Consider the following 22,848-nt stretch of genomic DNA (forward strand, 5'->3'; position numbering starts at 1 on the left):
CCAAGAGTAAATCATAATATAAACTACGGACTTTGGATGATAATTATGTCAGTATAGGCTCATCAACACTTCTTGTAAGAAGTGTACCACTCTGATGAGAAATGTTGCTAAGGGGGGAGGTTATGTAAGTGTCAAAGCAGAGTGTATATGAGAAATTTCTGTACCTTCTGCTCAGTATTCCTGTGGACCTAAAACTGGTCTAAAAATAGTTTATTTAAAAGGATTACTTTAGCTTCTGTGGCTCCAAGTATTTTTTTGCCTGAGCAACAGTTGCAGTTAACTGAGATGAGGAAGGTTTGGATAGACAGATTTGGAAAAAGAACATTAGGAAATAAGTTTGGTGAAGCTAAATTTTAGACATCTATTGACGTTTATTGTTTTTTTCCAACAAGTTTGTCAGCTGAAGCTCATATAGTGTCTACAATAGATGTTTTTTTCTGTCCCTCTGCTGGTGGCCACTGCCAAAATGCCACTTGAAGATGTCTGCAGTCCTCGTGAGAACACTTATATCTATGCCAAAGGTTCTTAGCATAGTGCTCCAGTAAATGCCAAGCCTTGAAGCTCCAGAGAAAGACTGTGGCTATGGAGTCCACGTTAATTCCTGTCAAATAGGAACTTTCTTCCTCCTCCTCACCCCATTGGCATTACACATGCTCCATATCTTCAGCAATCTCCTTTACCTTCTATCTACGGTTTCTTCCTCCTAAGGCTGAGGCATAAAGTCGCTTGGACTGAGACTTGTAATCTTTGCTTTTCCTCTTCATTTGTCCTATAACCTTCGACTCCAAACTTTGCTTTTACCTGCTCTCTTCCCTTACTCACCGTAACTCAAATATTACCTTTCTGGTTCTGGTTCTGGACATGTTGGATTCTCTGCTTGGACTGTTGTTAAATTACAATAATTTTTATGGACTCCACACTAGGAAAGAGTTTAAAGCAGAAAGTGGTGCGATGTATACTGCAGCGGAGTCCTAAATGTAATAGAGACAACTTCCAGCAGCTAATTATTGGTTATTTAGGTTCTAGTTGAAAGCATTAATTCAGTGGCATAGCATAAACGTATGACACAGCAGTGACACATCAAGAGTCCACTAATTTCTATTTAGACATCTCCATGACCAAAATGTTTCCAGACATCCATTTTTTTATTTTTGTCTATTTGTCCTTCCTCAGACTACATGAATAGATTTCTGGACATTTCCACTAACTGAAATAACTATTCCTAAATTTGATGTTTTGGAATTACAGATGTCTTTAATCCTTTAAATTGATAATCCAGACCTCAGATCAGCTTGTTTTTATAATATCTTCATATGGAGGTGGGGAGCCTAAAATTTCTTCATATGGAACAGGATACAGGTCAGGGATTTGAGTCTGAAGGTGAATTCCAACAGTTGGACTCACAGCTGCTTCTGTCCCTGGAGAGAGAAAGATGAAGATTTGTAATCTTTCTAGTGAGCATAAAACATAAGTACATGAACTGCCCGAAAAAAATCTGTCATTTCTTGGATCACTGAAGCAACAGAAAATTATTTGTATCCATGAGAAAAAATTTACAACCGCCTTGCTCTTTGCAGTAAAAGTTTAGTCACATAACAAACAAAAAGAATTGGTTCCATGAACTGATGATATCATCATTATCTAACCCGTCAAGCAGTATTTACAATGTAGCAGCTGAAACTAGAAGGAATATCCTCTTTTGTAGATCACAAGACAGGAGTCCTCTAAACACTAATGGCATTTCAGCTAATGCTCCCATCATGGGAAATATAAGTTGCATTATAAACATTAAAATATCACTTTCAAAATTTTATTATTTTACATTTATGCTTGCAAACTTCAATACAAATTAATAATTATCTCTAGTAAATAGTAAAAATTTTAAGTTCAGTGATGAAAAGTGTGCATTTAAAGTATACACACGCAATAAAGAGAATACATTTTAAAAGATTTTTAAAATACTTTGAAATCAAAGTTCTTGACTTCTAGATTATGCATCATACAGACCATTAAATATTACAAACTGGCCTTTTCTTCCACTAACTGGTAACCTTGAAAGACTATGTACTTATTTTAATGGCTCTTTTGGAAATTGACTGTTAGTATTTCCTTGAAAGATTGTGTTTGGGTCACCACCCCAAAAATAGTGGTATTTTATAACCATCTTTATATTAATATTTGGCTATATATAGAAAAATGGTCACATACACACACACACACACACACACATATGCTTATATGTAAAGAATACATATATTCACCTGGATTTTTACCTACCTTTAAATGATTTTGACCGTTTTTTGCCAAAACCATAGCATCCACCAAAAATTCATCTTTAAAAAGAAACAAGTCCCTTGAACTAAATCTGACCTTTGGATGATTTTGTATACTGAATTTATGAAACACGGTCTTTTCCATACATTTATATGTTGTCTATGGCTGCTGTGCACTACCATGGCAGAGGTGAATAGTCCCGACATAGACCCTATGTTTTGCAAAGCCAAAAATATTTTCTATCCGGCTGTTCATTGGAAAAATTTGCTGACCTTTCTTAAAGGAGTAAGATTGGATACCATTAGGAATATTACAAAGAACATGCCACAATGATCAAAAGAATTCAAAGAGTAGTTGCATATTAGACATTAACTGCTTCCCTAGGATCCATAGGGAGGTGACTCAGAATGATTGCTTTGAAGTGAATAATGTTAATTTACAATAATGGATTTTCATACATTTGTGTTTGTCTTATTTCTTGTTTCACTGGTACAGAGCAAAGACTAATAATTCAAATATGTAAAGGGTGGGGTCATATTTAGAATATATGTCTCACCTATGGTTTAGCACTTTTCTTAGCATTATCTATTTAATTAGTCTATTTTTAGGCTATTACATAATATTTCTTTACCTGAATTTTCTCTTAGACAATTAAGGTATGATACTAGTATCTACCTCTATAAAAGCAAGGCCTAATGAGCATAATGTACTTAAAACAAGACCTGGCACACAGTAGTCATGCATCAAGGTTTACTATTATTATGACAATATGTCAAGACTGTACTAATCCTAGGAACATACATGCATCTTCTTTCATTTACAATATTATTTTTCAATCCATCCTCTTTTCAAGGTTAAATAATGATTTAAACATGATCATTATTACTTATAATATAGAAGTTATTAAGTGAAAAGTAAAAGTTATTGAGCAAAAGTGGAGTCAGAGCCCTTTGCAGTTTGTAAGTTTGGATTGATGTCAGATAAGTCTGTGGGACTTGATCAATCAGAGTTAACACAGGTAAACTATACTTGCCCAGTAATTTCCTGCATTGTGAAGACTTGTACTGAATGATGGCTATTTTCTTGGTGAACTGCTTCTAGCAGTTGTATTTAGTACAAAGTCAAAGTAACTTAACTATCTTTCTGCTTAGACATGTTCAACCAAACTGACTTGACACATCTATTATTTGTACTAGCTCCAATTTATTTCTACTATTGCCACTGTCAATATTGTGTTCCTAGTGATAGAATCTTCAAAGTTGCTTTCATAGAAAACGTTCATTATCTTCTTACTATAAATTTTCTGTTGATCTTGAACCTGTTATTAAAACCACAAGGCATTTGGAAAACATAACTAAACCAATATGCTCAGGAAGTTTTGAAAACCAAAGATATGTTCTACCAGTTTTCAATTTTTTTCAAAGCATGTTTACATATAATATCAGTTGATCTGGTGCTGGGGAGAGGAGGCATTTTTATCTTTTGACAAATTAAGAAACTGAGAGAACTGAATTTAAAATGTCAGCAAAAATTTTGTAGATTTTACAGAACCGCTGTCTAAGATGTTCACATTTATTGTTTAATCTTGTATAACCAATAAACTTACTGCTTAGATTTTATAGCCAGAGTTGAGATTTCCTATGTTTTTAAGAATCACTCAAATAGACTTCACCTCTTTCTACATGTTCTGTCTACCTATTTCTTCTCTTTCCTTTACCTCAATCCTTTTTCTTCTATGGGAGTTGCCAGAAGGACTGAATTTGAGTCACAGTTTTACCATCTGCTTACTATGTTGCTTAATCTCTAAGTGCCTTTGTTCCCTCATTTGTAGAGTGGTCAGAATGATAGTGAACTTTCACAGAGTGGTAAGAAAGAATAAATGAGATTAGGGATGGTAAGTGTTAGTACAGGCATGGCTCCTGGGAAATGCTCAATGAATGTGAGTCATTACTATTATCGTGTCTTTCCATGAAAATCTGTGAATGAAATACTTCTATTTTATTACCGAAAATAAGTAACAGAATATTTACATATGGAACATGAAACAGAGGGAAATGGCATTTCTAAAAAAGTCATAAAATAAAAGAATCCTGGAAGACTTGGAGGGAGAAGAGAACAGAGCCTGTAAGACCCTGCTTCTTGTTCACCTCTCTGCAGCTCTTCTTTTTCTCCCCAGCTCAGAGCACTCATACATAAACACTGCTGCAGTGCTGGTGTTTCTATTTTCCCTGAAATAAGAAAGAGGGAAGAGTATCCCTAAAATTGCAGAAGAAACGGGGTCAAGGAGATTGTATAGTTGAAGGGCAGCATTATCGAGCGATCAGACCCAATATGAAGCTAAGCCAAGATGAGTATCCCTAGGAGGAGTGTCCTCTGGTCCTTCATCTTGCGATCACGTTAGGAAAGGCAGGGGACCTCACTAGGAAGCTTTGTCAAGCTTGAGAAAACCCAGCTCCAGTCCACAGACCTCATGGCATAAAGGCAAAGGGACCCTTATTTAAATGTTATGTAATTGGTTATGTTTTATTAAAAACATGGACAAACAATTGTGGAAGTCCCTCTCCTGTGGTCTCAAATTCTCTGTTTTCTAATGTAAAGTCAATTGTTTTTCTGCCTCAAGCTCTATTTCTCCTTTTCTCACCTCCAAAACTCCAAACATTTTCCATTAATTATCTTTAAATGTCTTGCTTCCTCATTAAGATGGGATTTTATTCAGCATCACAACTTTATTTTTAATAAAACCTATTGTCATTCTTATTTTTAGTAAATTAAAATAAAAACGTTTCATTTTTAATAAACTCTGAAATCCCTTTGACATTGCCTATTTTTAAAACACAAATTTAAAAAACAGACAACTTAATCAACAAAACCAAAATCCTTACCTTTTTTGAAAAACTATTTTTAGTATCTGTTTTACCCTGTCATACTTGTAGTCCTTGGATTTATGAACTGCTGAGCAATGATCACAAACAATAGAGATTTGGGATGCAGCTGGTCATGTGAGGATTTTAATGATCTTTATCTTCTTCTCTCTCAACCTTTACCAAAAATTTGCATACATTCCTTTTAAAAACTCACCATCTGTGCCTCAATGTGTGTTTTCACTTCCCATTTCCACATTTGAGAAGGGGAGCGAATCTGGCTGCAGGTTAACATGGCTTGGATCTGTGTCCCTGCCCAAATCGAACGTTGAATTGTAATCCCCAGTGTTGGAGGTGGGGTCTGGTGGGAGTTGACTGGATCATGGGAGTGGTTTATCATGAATGATTTAGCACCATGCCCTTGGTGCTGTTCTTGTGATAGTGAGTTCCCATGAGATTTGGTTGTTTAAAAATGTGTAGCACTTGCCCCCCGTTTTCCCCTCCCCGCTCCCTCTGTCTTCCTCCTGGCCCAGCCATGTAAAGTGCTTGCTCCCTCTTTGCCTTCGGCCATGACTGTAAGTTTCCTGAGGCTTCCTCAGAAGCCAAGCAGATGACAGCACTGTGCTTCCCGTACAGCCTGCAGAACCATGAGCCAATTTAAGCCTCTTTTTTTTTTTTAATATAAATTACCCAGTCTCAGGTATTTCTTTATAGTAATGTAAGAATGGATTAATACAGAAAATATTCTGTGTTTTCAGTTGTCTTACCACTTAGGAGATATTCTGAAGGCATTATTAAATTAGGTAAGGTACTGAGGGATATGGTTTGGCTGTGTCCCCACCCAAATCTCATCTTGACTTGTACTCCCATAATTCCCACGTGTTGTGGGATGGACCTGGTTGGAGATAATTGAATCACAGGGTGGTTTCCCCCAACACTGTTCTTGTGGTAGTGAATAAGTCTCATGAGATCTGATGGTTTTATCAGGGGGTTCTGCTTTTGTGTCTTCGTTACTCTCTCTTTGCCTGCTGCCATCCAAGACATGACTTGCTCCTCCTTGCCTTCCACCATGATTGTGAGGCTTTCCCAGCCATGTGGAACTGTAAGTCCATTAAACCTCTTTCTTTTGTAAATTGCCCAGTCTCGGTTATGTCTTTATCAGCAGCATGAAAATAGACTAATACACCGAGATAAGAAAACATTGAAACAAATGAAAAAAAAATTACCCCAACACACGTGCTGAACAAAACATGCCCACATTATACTACAATTATTTATCTTTTATGGTTCAGGGAAGGAAGTAAGAAGTTCTCAGAAACTGTAGCATGAATGATGCCATTTGAAAAGACATAAGGGCATTGAGTGGACACTTTCTGGGTTGTAGCAGAGATGGTGAAGGAGAACTGGATCCAGAAATGAGTGAAGTCCAGGGCAGCATAATAAGGGAATAAGGGAGATGAGGAGATTCTGGAGCTGACATCAGGAAGAGGAAGTGGGCCTGAAGACAAAAAAAAGAATTTAGAGTTTGATTAAGGTAAGTAGGTTAAATTTTAGTCCTTAAAATATCTCTGATTTTAAACTGTTTCTTCTTTTCTTCCTCTTTCTCTTGCTCCACATCTTCTCCTTTTCTGCCTGTTTGACTTCTGATCTTCTTCTCTTCTTCTTTCTCTGGCAATACCTCTTCTTTCTCCTCACTCCCCAAGACAGAGTTGTATTAGTTTACCAGACTTGTCATAGCAAAGTACCACAGACTGGATCACTTAAATAACAGAAATTTATTTTCTCACAATTTTGGAGACTAGACATCCATGATCAAGGTGTCAGCAGGGTAGGTTTCTTCTGAGGCTTCTCTCCTTGGACTGCAGATGGCCACCTTCTCCTTGTGCTTCCACATGGTCTTTACTTTGTGCCTGTCTGTCTGTGTGCTAATATCTTCTGATAAGAATGATGGTCATATTGAATTAATGTTCATCTCAATTACTTCATTTAAATTTCATTGTCTTTGTCTTTTTATAGACCCTATCTTCAAATACAGTCACAATCTGAGATACTGGGGTTAGAATTTGAACATATGAAATTGGGTGGGACACAACTCGGCCTATGATAGGGGGCATCAGAGGGAATGTTTTTTCCTTTCTGAAGGGTAAAGAGCTTCCTAACATAGTATGCACATAGAGAGTAATCACTGAGCACATAAGTGCCAGGATCTCTTCTACTGAATCCAACAACTTCTGAGAAGCCCCTGAGTCTAGGATCCACAATTCAGGGGCACAGATCCTATGAAGTGGAAGGAAGACCAGTTATCTAAAGACTGAATCAGCAGAGTACTGTGAAAAGACAGGAACATTGGCCCAGGAAATGCTAATGGGGTCTGTGGTATTTGACTGAGCTCCAAGGACCTCTCCCAGATAGGAAATCTCATCAGACATTGGGAAGGTGCTGGGAACACCTTCCTTAAACCTTTTATAAGGATCCAAGCCAAGTGTTTGATTTTTTTTTTTTCTGTTTAGTATTTCTTTTCTTTTCTTTTCTTTTTTCTTTTTTTTTGAGACAGAGTCTTGCTCTGTCTCCAGGCTGGAGTGCAGTGGCATAATCTAGGCTCACTGCAACCTCTGCCTCCTGGGTTCAAGAGATTCTTCCGCCTCAGCCTCCTGAGTAGTTGGGACTACAGGCGCGTGCCACCACGCCCGGCTAACTTTTTTGTATTTTTACTAGAGACGGGGTTTCACCATGCTGGCCAGGATGGTCTCGATCTCTTGACCTCTTGATCCGCCCGCCTTGGCCTCCCAAAGTGCTAGGATTACAGGTGTGAGCCACCGCGCCCGGCCTCCGTTTAGTATTTCTAATCAGAGTAACTGGCAACCTGCACCATGTAATAGTGTCAGTAGTTCTGATTGAAAGAAATTTTCTATTTTATATATTTTAACAATAGTATAATTTGTCTACCTCAGTTTCTCAGTCAGAAGTTTCCTCTTAGTTCTTCTCAGTTGAGGGCTGCTTCCAGAAGATCCTGAGAGTCAAACCTCTGCCCCACAGGTCAGAAGAGCAGAGCTATTTCGATTAACATATTCAATAAATGGTGATAATTAAGTAAAGTAAGTTTTGGAAAAAAAATTTAAAAATTAAGTTCTGGGAGGAACTCAAGGTTAATATCTCAAATCTAGTCTCTCCAATAAATTTTTCAAATGACCCATTTCCCACATTCTGTATTCAGGAGGGAGTATCCTTTCTTCTCCTTTGTGCTCAAGAAATGGCAGGAAGTCCAGAAACTGTATTTTATATTCTAACACGTCGCCAGTGTCATTCCAGAGATTTCTCATTTTTCTCTTTCTCTTCTGAACAGGGACTGTGAGGGAAATTCAGAAGCACAGTCCAGTAACCTCGATGTGGGCATATGAATCCTGGGACAGCTGGATTCCATCCTTAGCTGTGAGCACATACTCTGTGGGAGCTGTGGAGGTAGATGCTGTGGTTTTGACCTTCACCTCCTTCTGTAGCCATAAAAGTAAGCAGTTCTCTAATTTCTTTAGGAGAGCAGCTTCTTTTTATAGAAATATTAGGTAGGAAGAATCATTTCTATGGAGACGTGAAAGTATAATGAGGACCTAGTGGGGAATGTAAGTTTAGCATGGGTCCAGGTTTCAGACTGTCTTGAAATATTGACTGTCTGAAATTTACTTACGGAAATTACTAGGTAAGAAGTCACTAGAGATGGGAGACCACCTCTTCCTAAATTATTCTTTTGTGTTTTGTTTTGGAGCGGGGAATCAGGATTGCCAAAAAGCATAGCTCTGGACACCATACCCACATCAAAGACTGTCTGAATAGCTGTTCCCTGCTTGTCCTGCCATCCTGAGCATCCCCAGGACATGATGGAGGATGGGCAATAGGTGGAACAACCAATGCTCAATTCAGTGTAGGCACAAGAAAAGATGAATAGGACGGAGCAACTAATGGGAATGGATAGTGGAGAGATTTGCAATGCAACTAAGGATGGAAGAGTTTAAATGTTTCTTGAGCAAAATGAGATCCAGAAGTTAAATCAGTGGAATTGAAAGCAAAGGATAGAGTGAGGATGGACATGAAGATCCTGGAGCACAAGCCCTACCACTGAAGAGCTGCTCTAAAGAAACGTCTAGGTGTTCAAATAGTGAGTACCTCTTACTCTCTAGGGCTGGGCTGGGCTGTGAGTGACCAGCCCACATTTTCACTGGTTCCCTATCGCCAATTCTGGACAATTTAAACTCAATTTGTTGACTTACAGTAAACATCTATGCGTGTATGTTTATCCTTGAGAGTGAGAGAAGTAAGTAACATCCTCTAAGATAAATAATAGCCACTTTTCCAAGTTAGTATTTAGGAATTAGAGATAATATCTGAAAATTTTCAAATTACTACTTAGCATTTGACAAACGTAAACCAAATTGTGACCATATTTTTTTAAATGCAATTTATACCCAAGCTTTGTTTGTTTGTTTGTTTGTTTTGCCTGTTCTGAATGATCTCGGAGTAATATAGGGAACATGAGTCTATCGCCCATCACTCAGTGCTATCACATGCAGATTGCTAAAGCAGTAAGTACATCAGCCTTGACACCTTCTCACATACTCATTCCTGTTTAGGCAAGTTCAGGTGCACATATGGAAACTACAATGCAAGAAATATAAAAGCATTAGACAAAGAAGTATATAACCATGGCACATAAACTGCTTTAAAAATTACAACATGAAAACTGATTAGCTTAATATTACACTTAAAATTTAAAAATAAATTCTTTTAAGATTCAAGATAAAAGGTCTTTCTCAAAGTGAGAGAAGAGCTGAAAATACCAGGCTGCATTTTTCTTTTTAGAAACTTAAGTTCAGATTAAAAAGCATAACTGTATTTACTTATTAAATACCTCTAGGTAAATAAAGAAAAATAGTCCAATGTTACCATGTCGACTCCTTTGACTAACGTATTTTGTTAAAAGATCAATAACCCTATTTCCCTCTATGCCCCGTGGAAAGGCCTTTTGATTTTAGGAGAAAGAACTTATTGTTATTGGAGACTTTAATTATCCTTTCTAAAATAACCATTTCCCAAACTGGTAATGTGTTGCCTCTGTTAAGCAATAACTTCTGAAGGAGAAAAAAAGGTGGAAGTGAATATAATCATTATGTTAGAGAACTGAGTTTGATGTTAACACATTTTTGTTTATTTTTACCCCACTTTTTATCTAGCTGTTACTTTTTCTCAGGGCACACCTTGCTCCATCTATTGAAAATTTCATGGTGGCTCAAGTTTCTGAAAGATGGCTTTAGTTATTACGTCTGTTAAGTAGTCTTGAAGTAACCGTAGTGTGGAATGCAGTCCCTTAGAATAAAGTCTTGCAACAGTCCCTGGTTGGGACAATACTTAAGATGAAGAAACGGCTATCAATTATGGCCTCCCAGAAATCAGTGAGTTGCTGGGTTTTTTTCTACTCACAGCTGAGACTGGCATCTACAAATAACTCTAAGCCCTTAATTTCCTTCATTCTTTATTTCCTTATGCAAACTGGAAAATGAAGGAAAGGGCATGGTTTTGGGAGGGGTGGGCACTGACAGGATCAGGTTGCTGAGATGAAAGGGCATGAAAATTGACATTCTCCTGACCATTTCACAGAATTTCAGATTCTGCATTGACCGCAGACAATCTGGAAAGTTTTATTCAATGTTACTTCAGATGAGTTCAGTAAAGCATAGGAAGCTCAATAAATGAAATTACAAATACTAGTTAAGATAGGTTGATAATAAAAGCTTGGAGATGCTTTTTGGTACTGTAAACCCTACCATTCACCTGGACTGTCCAGCCCTTCTCTTCTCTTCTGCTTGTTGAACACAAAATATTTAGTTACTGTCCCTATACTCAACTGTGGGTCGGTTCCCCAGACACGTTTTCTTTCTTCTGGGAGTGTCTTTCTTTTGAAATTTTCTCCCTTAAACTCTCCTCAATGCAGGCCTTTCTGTCTCCAATAAGCCATATTTTTTTCCAAGTTCACAAATTTGTTTTTGGGAGAATAGTTTCTAAATTCACTACAAAACCACTAAGTTTCTAAAAGGAGTCCAAAGTGTGTAGACAACTCACCATAAATGGAGTCCAAGTCTCCAACAGCAAAAACGGCCATGGTGCGCCTGTGAGAATCAATTCGGGGTCTCCTCAGCCAGCACTGGAAGCAGAGGACCACTGCTCCACAGAGAAGAGTTGCCATGAAAACCAGCAGCAGGATCCTGGCTCCAAAAGTTACCAGGGAAGAATGAGGTAGAGCATGCGGGGAAGTTAAGAGCTTCCATTACTACCTGGAAGTGGATGAGGACTCAGCTATACTGGCTGCAAGCAATCTGGGACACTGAATTCCTTAAGCAATTTCCTACCACTACCCATACATTTCCACTGAACCAAAATTAGTCTTTGGCCTCAGAGAGGGTTGATCTTTCCGGGTGGTAGTAGTCATTTTCTCCTTGGGAATTGGAGGGTTATTCTAAAAGACAGTGTCTTAATTTATTCATCCATTCTTCCTTTTATCCATCCATCCATCCATCCATCCATTCAGTTAGTATTTAAGCAACTGCATACACTTTAGATATTGGGGTTAAGAATTCAAAAGTACACAGAGAGGGTCTCTGCCTTTGAGGAGCTAGCCAGCTAATTGATTGAACTGACAATGTTAAGTTGAGAATATACATATGTCAAGATGTAAGAGGTTAAAATTTCTGAAGGATTATCTCATAGAAGAGATAGTGGTTATTTGGAATGACTTTTAAGGCCAGAACTAATATCAGTGGAGGGTCATTTAGGGAGATTTCAAGACAAAGAACAATTATTTTGCTGTTAAAGATTTTAAACTCTAGAATAAACTCTTATTCTTAAAAATAGTGAGTCCCTTTGTCACAAGAAGTGTTTGAGTAAACACTAGCCAACAATCTGAAAGTGATATTTCTATATTGATTTGCCTGACCCCTTAAGCTGTATGATTTCATGTACCATCTCAAATTATTTAGGACAAAGGTTTTGTATATGCCACCAACTGTCGTATAAAACAAATGGAGGATATTCTTACCAGATATACCAGCCATTAGGGTGTCGATCATTATAATTTACACACCTGGTGATAAAGGAAGAGCGTTAGTCCTGGAACTCTGGATAGCCAAAGCCTATTTCTTTCGTCCAATAAAATTGGTATCGATCATACTTGTTTCTCCAAAAAAATCACCTACATATTCCCATATCAGCTCACACCTCCCCACACCTAACACAATTGTGCAAATGTTTATGCCCACTCAATTCAAGGCACTGGGAATACAAGTAAATGTGAAACTATCAGACTGATACACCAACAGATAATTGCACTATAATGGGTTTGATTCTAGCGTTACAAATACTGTTATGCATTGAAAAGGCAGTGACTAACTCTTCAGGGACAACAAATCATAAGTGTTAGATGTTAGGCAGGTAACCATTATACTGTTCATCTAGAGACCTATAGTCACTTAAAACTCAGATTTTCCAGGGAAGAATACCTTGGTAGAGAATAGGAGGCATTGGACAACTGGTTGCACTCTTGTTAACAATTGGTGAGGGAAGAAATTAGGCTAGGAGGAAAATGAATGAATGTGGCCATACCTACCATTTACCAAGGAGTAAGAAGTTTATTCCTTCAGTCAGAATGGTCAAATCATATGTGTGTCTAGCCACAATTCAGTCATTCCTGAGACAAGTTTTAAGAGATCACAGACAAATGCAGTTCACAAGTGACTTTTGGGAGGTATAACTCCGCAGGTGTAGAGAGTCCCTCACTATGTCTAACATGGCACACTAAATGTAAGTTTGCTGATGGACTTTCTTCATACCTCAATATACGAGCTACTTTTAAAGTATTCTGAGCTTGAACAGTAGAAATCTGTTATTCTCAGTCAGATACGCTTCTGAGAAGGCAGGATACTTAATCATATCTTCTTCGGCCATTGTTAAAATATTTCAGTTCATTTCAGTTTGAAGACATTCATAAATGTCAGTTCATTTATTGCTTCTAGCTTCCATGAGGAAGTGCATCATGCCCATCATCATACCAATCAGAAATGACTTTTAAAATATATAAAGTGTCAATTTAAACATTTTATCACGAACATTTAAGACAAAAACCAATTATCCAGCCTACAGATGATTTCCTCCCCTTCCACATATAAATATCTCCTCCTTCCTTTTTTTCTGTCTGTTTTTTGTTTGTTTTCTCTTTGTTCTTTTGAGCACCCAGAGCATTTAGCAAAATTCACAGGTACAAATGGCTGGGGGAAAAAAAAGTGTGACTTTAAAAAGCATCTTAAGACAAATGACCATCAATAAAAGATGTGAAAAATAATTAATGGAACATACTTGCAAGGTAATATTGTCCAATCATCAAAAATAATGTAGACATGTTTATAAATAAGTCTTGTTAACTAAAATAGTATAGATCCTACTTTGTATAAACTATTTTCCACAAGTACAATGATTTCACCAAAATTACTACTAGACATAAATATATACCAGACAGTAAACTGCTCACTTCTCTTGAAGATGGCATTATGAAGAACTCTATACTTTTAATATTTTTATATTATTTGACTTAATGTACATGAATCACTTTGTAGTTAAAAAAACTTTAAAATATTATATTAAAATATCAAAACCTTAAAAATACAGATTTTTTAAGAGGCGGGTGTGGTGAAATTCTCTTGGTGTCCTGGCCCAATTGAAAAAGCACAAGGTTTTTTTTTGCAATTGTGACATTTGAGCTGATGGTCAAGAGTTTGGATTATTTCATCTCCCTCTTCCTGCTTCTCTTTTTTGTCCATTTTAAAATAGCCCATATACTTATAGTTGAAGTCAATTCTAAATATTAACCACCTCATTTTGTTTCTTAAATCTAATCTTTAAGGCATTCTATTTTTTCTTCCTGTGCTAACAATTTTCCAAACCGACTTATTTAACTTTTTCTTTCTGAGCTGGTGCACCCTCTGGTGGAGCTTCTGATAAGCAATAAAATGGCTGGGAAACAGCTGGAGAAATGCAGTAATCGTGTAATTTCCAAATTGCAGGCAAACCTTTGAGAGCATTTATTACACCCTCGGGATTTTATACATTGTACCACTGAGACTTAAGGTGGAGAAAGGAAGAGGGAGGTCACTAGCTAGTTAGGGAACTACACTGAAGCATGTGTCTTCTGGCTCCATATGCTCCCCTCCCCTAATTATTATCTCCATTTCTTACTTAAATTCAACTTTTAAACAGAAACTTTTTGAGTTCTTAAAAAAGTAAGAGTATTCTAATTACTCAAATATTACTTCCAAGATATTATTTTTGGAAATGAAGTTATTCCTCAGGGATCAGTCAAATTAGAATGATTATGCTGAAAAAATATATAATCATCAGGAAGAAATGAAAGCTGAATGTAACATGTAAGAAAGACATTTGGAATAAGAATTATCTAGAATTGGTTGTTGACGGAGATAATTTCTGTCCTTATCAGAACAACAACTTCCTTTTGTTACTGTGAGGTCATGGAGATGATTTCTGTACTATACGAATGGTTAGAAGAGTATATTTTTATTCTTCTTCTCGGTGCTGAGAATCTGTGGACCTTATACAACTATACATTTATGAATTTAATAAATTCAGGAAGAAATACTCAGAGTTGCTCCATTGGTTTCTCTGTTACATGACTCAGCATTATCTAGGCCAGGCACTCTTCTAAAACCTGTTGCATGACTTCATGTGAAATAACGGACTCTCAAACTTACACCACTATATGGTAGGGTCATACTATTATAATTCTCCTTTTACAATTGAGAAAACTCAGTCACAGAGACATTAAGTAACTTGCCCAAGTTAACATAGCTGGGAGTGTTTTAAACCGAAATGGTCTGGCTGCAGAGTCCATGTCTCTTACCACTGTGTAATGGTGCAACTGGAAACAGTAATAGCCAGCTCTAACCTCGTGTTACTGTGTGTAGTATTGCCTGAGTGCATCCAACATCCTGCATTCAAAATGCTTTAAGGAAATATTGAAAAAACAAATAGAAATTAGAGCCTGATGAGGATCAGACAAACAGAACAGGCCAATAGTGAGATCAGTTTGTAAACTGAACATAGTAAATACCATATATAAAATCTAAACTGAACTGCAGATCTGACTTAAGCTTTCTAGTAGCTAACATAATGAGACAGAATATTGGTTATACAGTATCCTCTAAAATTAACAAAATGAACAGCATTACTCACCAGATGTACAACTATTCCTGGCATAGAAACCAGAGAAAAATTCAAGCTATAAGGCTTCATAAAGAGAACACTGTCAACCATCAAGAACAATGTTTTCCATAGTACTCTCAGAATAAATTCAATAACAAATTTCATGAATGCTTTTTCTTTTTAAAAAGTCATTCCTCAACATAGGCGAAAGTGTAATTTAGCTACAGTAATTTGAGGGAGGGATGAGTCTCAAATCATATATCACCCAGAAACTGAAAGTAAATTGTTTAGTATCTCGAAGAATGACTGGACTAGGTATCCCTCAGGTATTTCACCAGATGTATAATTCATTAAATGTTGGATATACAATATAGCTTTGTGGTTGAAATTCGGGACTCGGGAGTCAGTCTCAGGTTCAAATCCAAACTCTGCCTTTTAACTTACTTTCCTACTCTTGAGTAAACTATTTCACTTTATCAAGCCATGTAAGATAAGGTATATCATTAGAAAATCTATCAATGCAATTAATTTACAGAATCTTTTGTATGTATAGTCACATGTGTGTTTCATGAATTAATCTGTTTTTGTACATGGATGCACATAAGTATCCTTGGCTATTTATCAGAAGTGGAGTAAGTCAGAGGTGTGATGAGAGGGGCTCTGTCATGTTTTATTTCATAAAATGAATTACTTATAGTATTTAAATTTTATACAAAGCACAGCAATTCTTTGCTCATATTAAAAATACAGTTATAAAAGTAAAATAATTGGATTGGATCAGAAAAACATACCCTGGTTTTGAAAACAAATTTAAGTAGAGAATAAAAAATAGACCAGTTTGTTTATTTATTTATTTATTTTTGAGATGGGGTTTTGCTTTGTTGCCCAGGCTGGAGTACAGTGACATGATCTCAGCTTCCTGCAACCTCCACCTCTTGGATTCAAGTGATTCTCCTGCCTCAGTCTCCTAAGTAGCTGGGATTACAGGTGCACCTAGCTAATTTTTGTATTTTCAGTAGAGATGAGGTTTCACCATGTTGGCCATGCTGATCTCAAACTCCTGATCTAGTGATCCGCCCACCTCAACTTCTGAAAGTGCTGGAACTGCAGGCATGAGCCACCTTACCCGGTCCACCCTCTTTTTTTTACTGGAAAACATAGGCAGATTGTTTTGCACAACTCTTGGAACATAGAAGTTTATTAATAAAAACACTTTTGTTTCTAGCTAATCAGTGCCTCCTCCACATGGCCTCTACCTAGGCAATCCATGTTTCATGGTTTTACCTTGATACTCCCTTGCATTCTAATCCAAGCCTCCCTTTTCTGTTCACATTTTGCGTGTGAACTTTGGAGAAGTTACCGTCCTTTTGTGTTTCTCATTTCTAAAAGATTGGAAGTAGACCATCCTTATCATCCTTTTCACTGTACTCTGTACTTTGTGTGTTACTCTCTTAATAGCAGTGCTGGTAAATTAATGAATATCTTCTCTTGGGTGGGTAGTGTATTTTAACAGGAGATAATATCTCAGATCAGAGAAGTGATTCTAAACTGAAATACCTTGTATAAATATAGTTAGAGAAAGGATTTTGCTGGAGGGGGCTTTTTACTTCCTCAGGAAACAGCATGACTTTCCTTACAGATTCTCCCACCGACACTGTCTTGTGATAACAAAAGATTTGATATATTGCTCCCTTCTTCAATACATTTACTTACCTTCCACTACCACCCTACATTCCCAGCCACTCTCTTTTTCGTTTTCTGCCAATTTGCATTTCATTTGAAGGTTTTTTTGTTTTGTTTTTAACCCAAAAGCAGTTGTATTAAATAATGATAAACATTACAGACACTTAGATGCAAAATGATGTAGCCAAAGAATGTCATACCTAAGTACCAGTTGAAGTCCTACCACTAATTTACTGTTTCTCTTAGGTTTCAATTTCTTCATCTAAAATGGAGAGCAGTAGCCTCAGTAGCTCTAAACTCAGCATAAAAACTTTCTTAATACCATATTTTTCTGTCATGTTGATTAGAGTTAGATTCAACGTTTAAGATCCTTTCCAGTTCTGAACTTCTTTATTTTGTTATTCTGGGTCAAAGGCAGAAGATGAGATAAAATGAGGGCAGGCATGAAATCTAGTCAGATAAGCATACAAACAAAATCTGTGTTACATCACAAACAGCATAAGATGGAGTGAAAAAGCAGTTCCAAAACTAACGTAAAGAAATAACAATGGAGAGCCAAGCAAAAGCTGAAAGAGCAGCGCAAATTTAATAAGCAGATTATTAACCATAAGATGATCCACCAAAAACAGGTGACTGCTCCCAGGGTGTAGGAAAACATTTCATCTAGCATGGCCTTCTGCTATACAATACAGTCATAGCCTCCTGCTATACAGAGAGCATGACTTTGAGGGTAACAGACAATGAAAACTGAAAACACTGGCTAGGTGTGGTGGCTCAACACTTTGGGAGGCCAAGGCAGGCAGATCATCTGAGGTCGAGAGTTCAAGACCAGCCTGGCAAACATGGTGAAACCCCATTTCTACTGAAAATACAAAAAATATCCAGGCGTGGTGGCGTGCACCTGTAATCCCAGCTACTCGGGAGGCTGAGGCAGAAGAATCACTTGAATCTGGGAGGCAGAAGTTGCAGTGAGCTGAGATCACACTCCAACCTGGGAAACAAGAGCAAACTCCGTCAAAAAAAGAAGAAAGAGAGAAAGAGCGAAAGAAAGGAAAGAAAAGAAAGAAAAAGAAAGAGAAGGAAAGAGAAGAGAGAGAAGGGGAGGGATTGAGGGAAGAAGGAAGGAAAGAAAGAAAACTGAAAACAGCTGGCTAACAGTAAGGGCTGCAACCAGGAGAAGACAGTGCTGGGTGGAAGTGCTTTTCTGATATTTGCACTAAGTCACAATAAATTACAGCTATTAATTATCAGTAGAATTATTAATGACACTCTCTCTTCATCTACTTAACAGAATTCTGAGAACCATTAAATCTATAGCACAAAAATGAAAAAAAATTAAGTAAATTATTCACATAATTCATATCACAAGCAGTTTGAAATACACACAGTACAGGTTAGAATTTTGGTTAGTTTCTTCGTATTTTAAATGAGTTGCACAGAAAACTGCCTCACTTGGTCACTGTGACTTTTGAGTTTGGATGCACCCATATATAACATTGTGATTCTTTTGTGAACTTAAAAGTAACCTTGAAACCTTGCAGGAGAGAAATTCAATGTGCAAAAACATCTGCAAATCAGCTAGGCTCCTTATTTGTTTAACAAAATTGATCATAATGAAAATTACCTTTCCTGTTTTCAAAAAATGAGTCATCTGCATTTACAAACTGTTTACTTTTCTTCTTACATAATTATAACGATCATTTGAAATTCAATTGGGCCTTTGCTAATGACTTGAGCCTTTTTTTATACTTTGAATTTTTTAAATACTAAATACTAAATAAAAACATGGAGTATTTCACTGTTTACTTACATTTCGTCTTCTTCACATGGTAGGTCCAAGAGCACCAACTGAAACACATGTTTAGAACAATAAAATCCAAACATCTCATCAGTCTAATCCTTTAATACAAGCAGCGCCTAGAGACAATGTGGGTTTATATCATTTCGTTTGCTTTTTTAATTAAAAGCTCTGTAGCAGAGTTTATTGTCGGTACACAGAATTTTAATTGAAAAAAATCTCTGGGTGGATTCTTACGCTCAGCAGTGGCAGAAGGTATATATTGTGAACCAGATTCCATTTTTACATACCAATGTAAATGGATTTTACGACAACTTCTGTTTTTCCTATAAGTAGATTTTGCTTGCTCTAAAGAGGTTTTATTCACTGCACATTTTTTGTTTTCATGTTTTAGCTAGAGGACAGAGGTTCATTATTTGTGAGTATTATTTTCACTCAAAAATAAAAAAAAAAAACCAAGTTCCAAGAACATAAGTGGAAACAGAAGTCAATCCTATTAGTAATAGGTATTAAATATAAGCATGAAAGGGTGGTTTTAACCTGATCTAAGGCTAAGGTCCATTTAAGATCACATGACATTACAGTTGATATTTACAGTCTTCTCTTTATCAGAGAAGAGAAATAAAAGTAATCATCATGGTTGCTTTGCTTGAAAAGTTCGATTCTATAAGCATTCTAAAATATTGCTCTTAGTTTTCTGAGCTGAGTGTCATAGGTTACAACATCTCACACCCTAAATCACAAGGAAAAAGGCACTTCTGTCTAAAGGTTTTATTGTTTGTTTGCTTGCTTGACCCTTTGAACCAGGACTCCTTCCTTGAGCAATGAGAATGTCTTCAAATGGCAATTGTCTGTAGCTCTAAACACTGAGTTTATGAGGTCAGTTGAAGTATTTATTTTTCTGGACTATAACATGCAAATAAAAGTACAAGTAAGAAGTTACACAATTTAAGTGATTGACTTGGGAATTCTGTGTGAGATGCGTCTTCCCCCTCTTAATCCCAAATGCATCTTCCTCAGCACCTTGTATTTACTCCAATAAGTTTATCTGGGCAAAGAGATTTGTGGAGTTGCAGATGGAGCCATGAATTGGCCATTAGAGAGTATGGTAATGAACAATTTATAAGCACAGAAAATGAGTTGCATTCTTTTTTTGCTAGAATGCTGCAAATAGATTTGCATACTAAGTAAAAGGAAAATGAGCATTCACATTTTGTCCATAAATAAAGTTTATTTATGAGTAGATGAAATCACTTGGGATCCAGCTTAACAGATAAACAAATAAAGCCAGCATTTCACTTTCAAGTCACTTCCGTGTCTTTTCTGTGTGTTGTACCCTAGAAATAGTACACAGTAGTACATTATTAGCACCTCACTGCCAACACATTGGCTGTCAAACTTCCAGTTATTATGAAGAGGTAGGCAAAGCTGTAATATATTTTAGATCTAAAGCTTTCAGATACCTTGCATTGAAGTAACACAGATACAGAGATAAAGGTTAGTCAGAAAGGGATGCTGGAGCAGAGGAACTGAAATAAATCCTAAAATGGTTCTGTCTACATCAGTCAGCATTGAAAAACTGTCAAGCATCAAGTATGGTTGCAGGCAACAGTAAACACATCTTAAATTAATCCAGCCATAGCATTTTTTTTTCTGTGTGAATAGCATTTTGAATTTAAAAAATACAGCATAACAAAGTTAAACAAAGGTTAAATTTGCAATCACATTATTTCAATAGCAATAGAACTAATTAAAGGAGAAATAAGACTAATGTCATGGACATTTTTTTGTCCCTTTGACCAATGAATACAATAAATCAGAAGATGCTAGTAACACTTGAAGGAAATCTTTTAAATGTAGAAGCAGTTAAGTTGCTCACATACAAATCTATAGCAAATCAAGCACTCAGAGTACCTCTGAAAATCTTTTCCCAGAAAGCGAGATAGTTACCTGGAATAGCAGCAAACATAAGATCCCTATTGTTGAGATCACTGAAGTGACACTGAAAAGTCTGGATCTTGACATATTTAAAGGACAATCAGCTTAGGGTAGTGGTTTGCTGCCTGTGTTTACTTCCTTCTTTCTCAGAACGTACTAGCTTCTTTATAAGTTATGCTTCCTACCAGGACATGGATTAATGATGGCTTCTTATGACTGGTGAAGTGCATGCGAGGGGAAGGAATGTTGGGTGCATGCTTGCAGGTACTAAGAGCCCAAGGAATTTAAGTTTAAGGTCAGAACTTTAGCACTGTTTGTCAAGGTCTTTAAAAGTAGGGGTTATAAATGCTGACTTACAGAGTTAGCTGGCTACTTAAATAACTTTCCACATTCAAGTGCATGTTTTATTCAGGGAGGTTTTGGGTTTCTAATAGTATCTCATATTTGGAACATTTATTCAATTCTCTTTCCTTTGTTGGTACACTTTTTTCTCTCCTACACACCATTTTCAGTTCCAGATCTAACCCAACCTTAGGCATAAATCTTTCCCTGTCTCATTGTTATGATATACAAGGTATATTTCAACAAGGTATATTTCAGTGTATATTTTGTAAAACAATTCCATCACTACAACTGACAAAAAGGCAAGAATATCTAGGGAGATTCTGAAAAAAGAAGAGGCACTAAACTATCGTAAATTAAGATGTCTTAAGCAATGACATTGTACAAAAATTAGTACTGATAGATGTAAATAGTAAGATACACATAAAAGAATAGAGAGCTCAGAAATGGAGAGGTTAGACTCAAATCAACAAATTTATTTAAGCTGCCATTTTAAACTAGCTTGAAGGGAAGATGGATATCTTTCAGGGAATGATGAAGAGCTGAATGGTTATGTGGAAAGAATGTAGCAAATGATTGTTAAGATGCTTAACCTTATTCATAATTAGATAAACATACTTTAGAATTATAAGCAGATTGGCAAGTTCAAAAACTGATAATATAGGGAGGAAGGATAAATACGGGGAAACAAATACTCTCATATATGGTTGGGAAAACTTTACAGCTTCTTTGGAAAACAATATACATCAACATAAAAAGTAAATACACCCTTAGATCGAGTATTCCTGTAAGATACATGAATGTACCCTACAAATACCCTTACACATGGCACAAATTATCATATGCAATGATGTTCATCAAAGCATTTTTGGTGTTAACAGAATATTAGAAACAGAAAAAATTCACGAAACTTTGAAAGACTAAGTGCAAAATGGTTATATATGTTCAACAGAATACCAGGAATCTGTTTTAAAAGGTGGAGACAGATCACAGATGCTGATATAGAGAGGTCTCTAATAGTTACTGAATAAAAGGAACAAAAACACAGAATATTGGGTACATCATGTTACCTTTGTATGCAAAAAATAGGAAGGTAGAGCTATAGTATTTTCTCCATCCATAAAACTTAGGCATATATATAGGATGTCTCTGAGTGAAACTGCTAACCGGTTGCTCTGTAAAAGGGAAATTGGAAACTAAGAAAACAAGAGTTGGAAGGAAACTTACTTTTCACTGTTACTTTCTTATATTTTTGATATTTTTTACACTGTCTATATATCATCTAATTATTTTATACATACAGTCACTTCTAAGGGCCGATTTTGAAGGTAATGATCTATAATGCAGAATGAGAATATTGTAATTCAAGCTCCAGTGTAGTTCACCAAATTCAATTCAAATTGTAATATATGAACCCATTTATGATCACACACATAGATTGTGCTAGAAACAAACCAGCAGTGTTAGTTACCTAAACCACTCCGCAGAGTTGGCCATCACGGTATACAGATTAGTTGAGCTGCATCTGGATGGGTGAAGCAGACTGTGCGGTGACCACGGTCTGTTTAGTATGCAGCCACAGTCACAGCCATGAATTTCAAAGCAGAGGAAGGGCTTGGTGCCAATGCCAATAGGAGAAAAGTAAACCAAGCCTACAGTATTATTTGTCCCTAAGACACCCTCCATTTTGAGTGTCTCTGA

General features: G+C 36.6%; 1 protein-coding gene across 1 annotated transcript; it reads right to left on the reverse strand.

Annotated features, from left to right (window-relative positions):
• Positions 1–351: 351 nt before the first annotated feature.
• On the reverse strand, positions 352–21,105 carry TMEM207 (transmembrane protein 207). Its single transcript, XM_012448981.3, has 5 exons — positions 20,818–21,105; positions 18,880–18,917; positions 12,217–12,261; positions 11,244–11,386; positions 352–1,418 (listed from the first exon to the last, which is right to left on the reverse strand). The coding sequence occupies exons 1-5, from the start codon at positions 20,890–20,892 to the stop codon at positions 1,288–1,290; spliced, it is 432 nt and encodes a 143-aa protein (XP_012304404.2). The 5' UTR covers positions 20,893–21,105; the 3' UTR covers positions 352–1,287.
• Between the last annotated feature and the right edge of the window lie 1,743 nt (positions 21,106–22,848).

Source organism: Aotus nancymaae, unplaced genomic scaffold, assembly GCF_030222135.1.
Source record: "Aotus nancymaae isolate 86718 unplaced genomic scaffold, 86718_ANA_hifiasm-v0.15.2.pri h1tg000067l, whole genome shotgun sequence".
In the NCBI taxonomy this organism is placed as follows: domain Eukaryota; kingdom Metazoa; phylum Chordata; class Mammalia; order Primates; family Aotidae; genus Aotus; species Aotus nancymaae.

Coding starts and splice junctions, on each gene's coding strand:
- TMEM207 (XM_012448981.3), bottom strand. CDS start 20,892: ATGTCAAGATCCAGACTTTTCAGTGTCACTTCAGTGATCTCAACAATA. Junction 18,918..20,817: donor TATGTTTGCTGCTATTCCAG/GTAACTATCTCG, acceptor CATGTGTTTCAG/TTGGTGCTCTTGGACCTACC. Junction 11,387..12,216: donor CCTAATGGCTGGTATATCTG/GTAAGAATATCC, acceptor TTTTGGAGCCAG/GATCCTGCTGCTGGTTTTCA.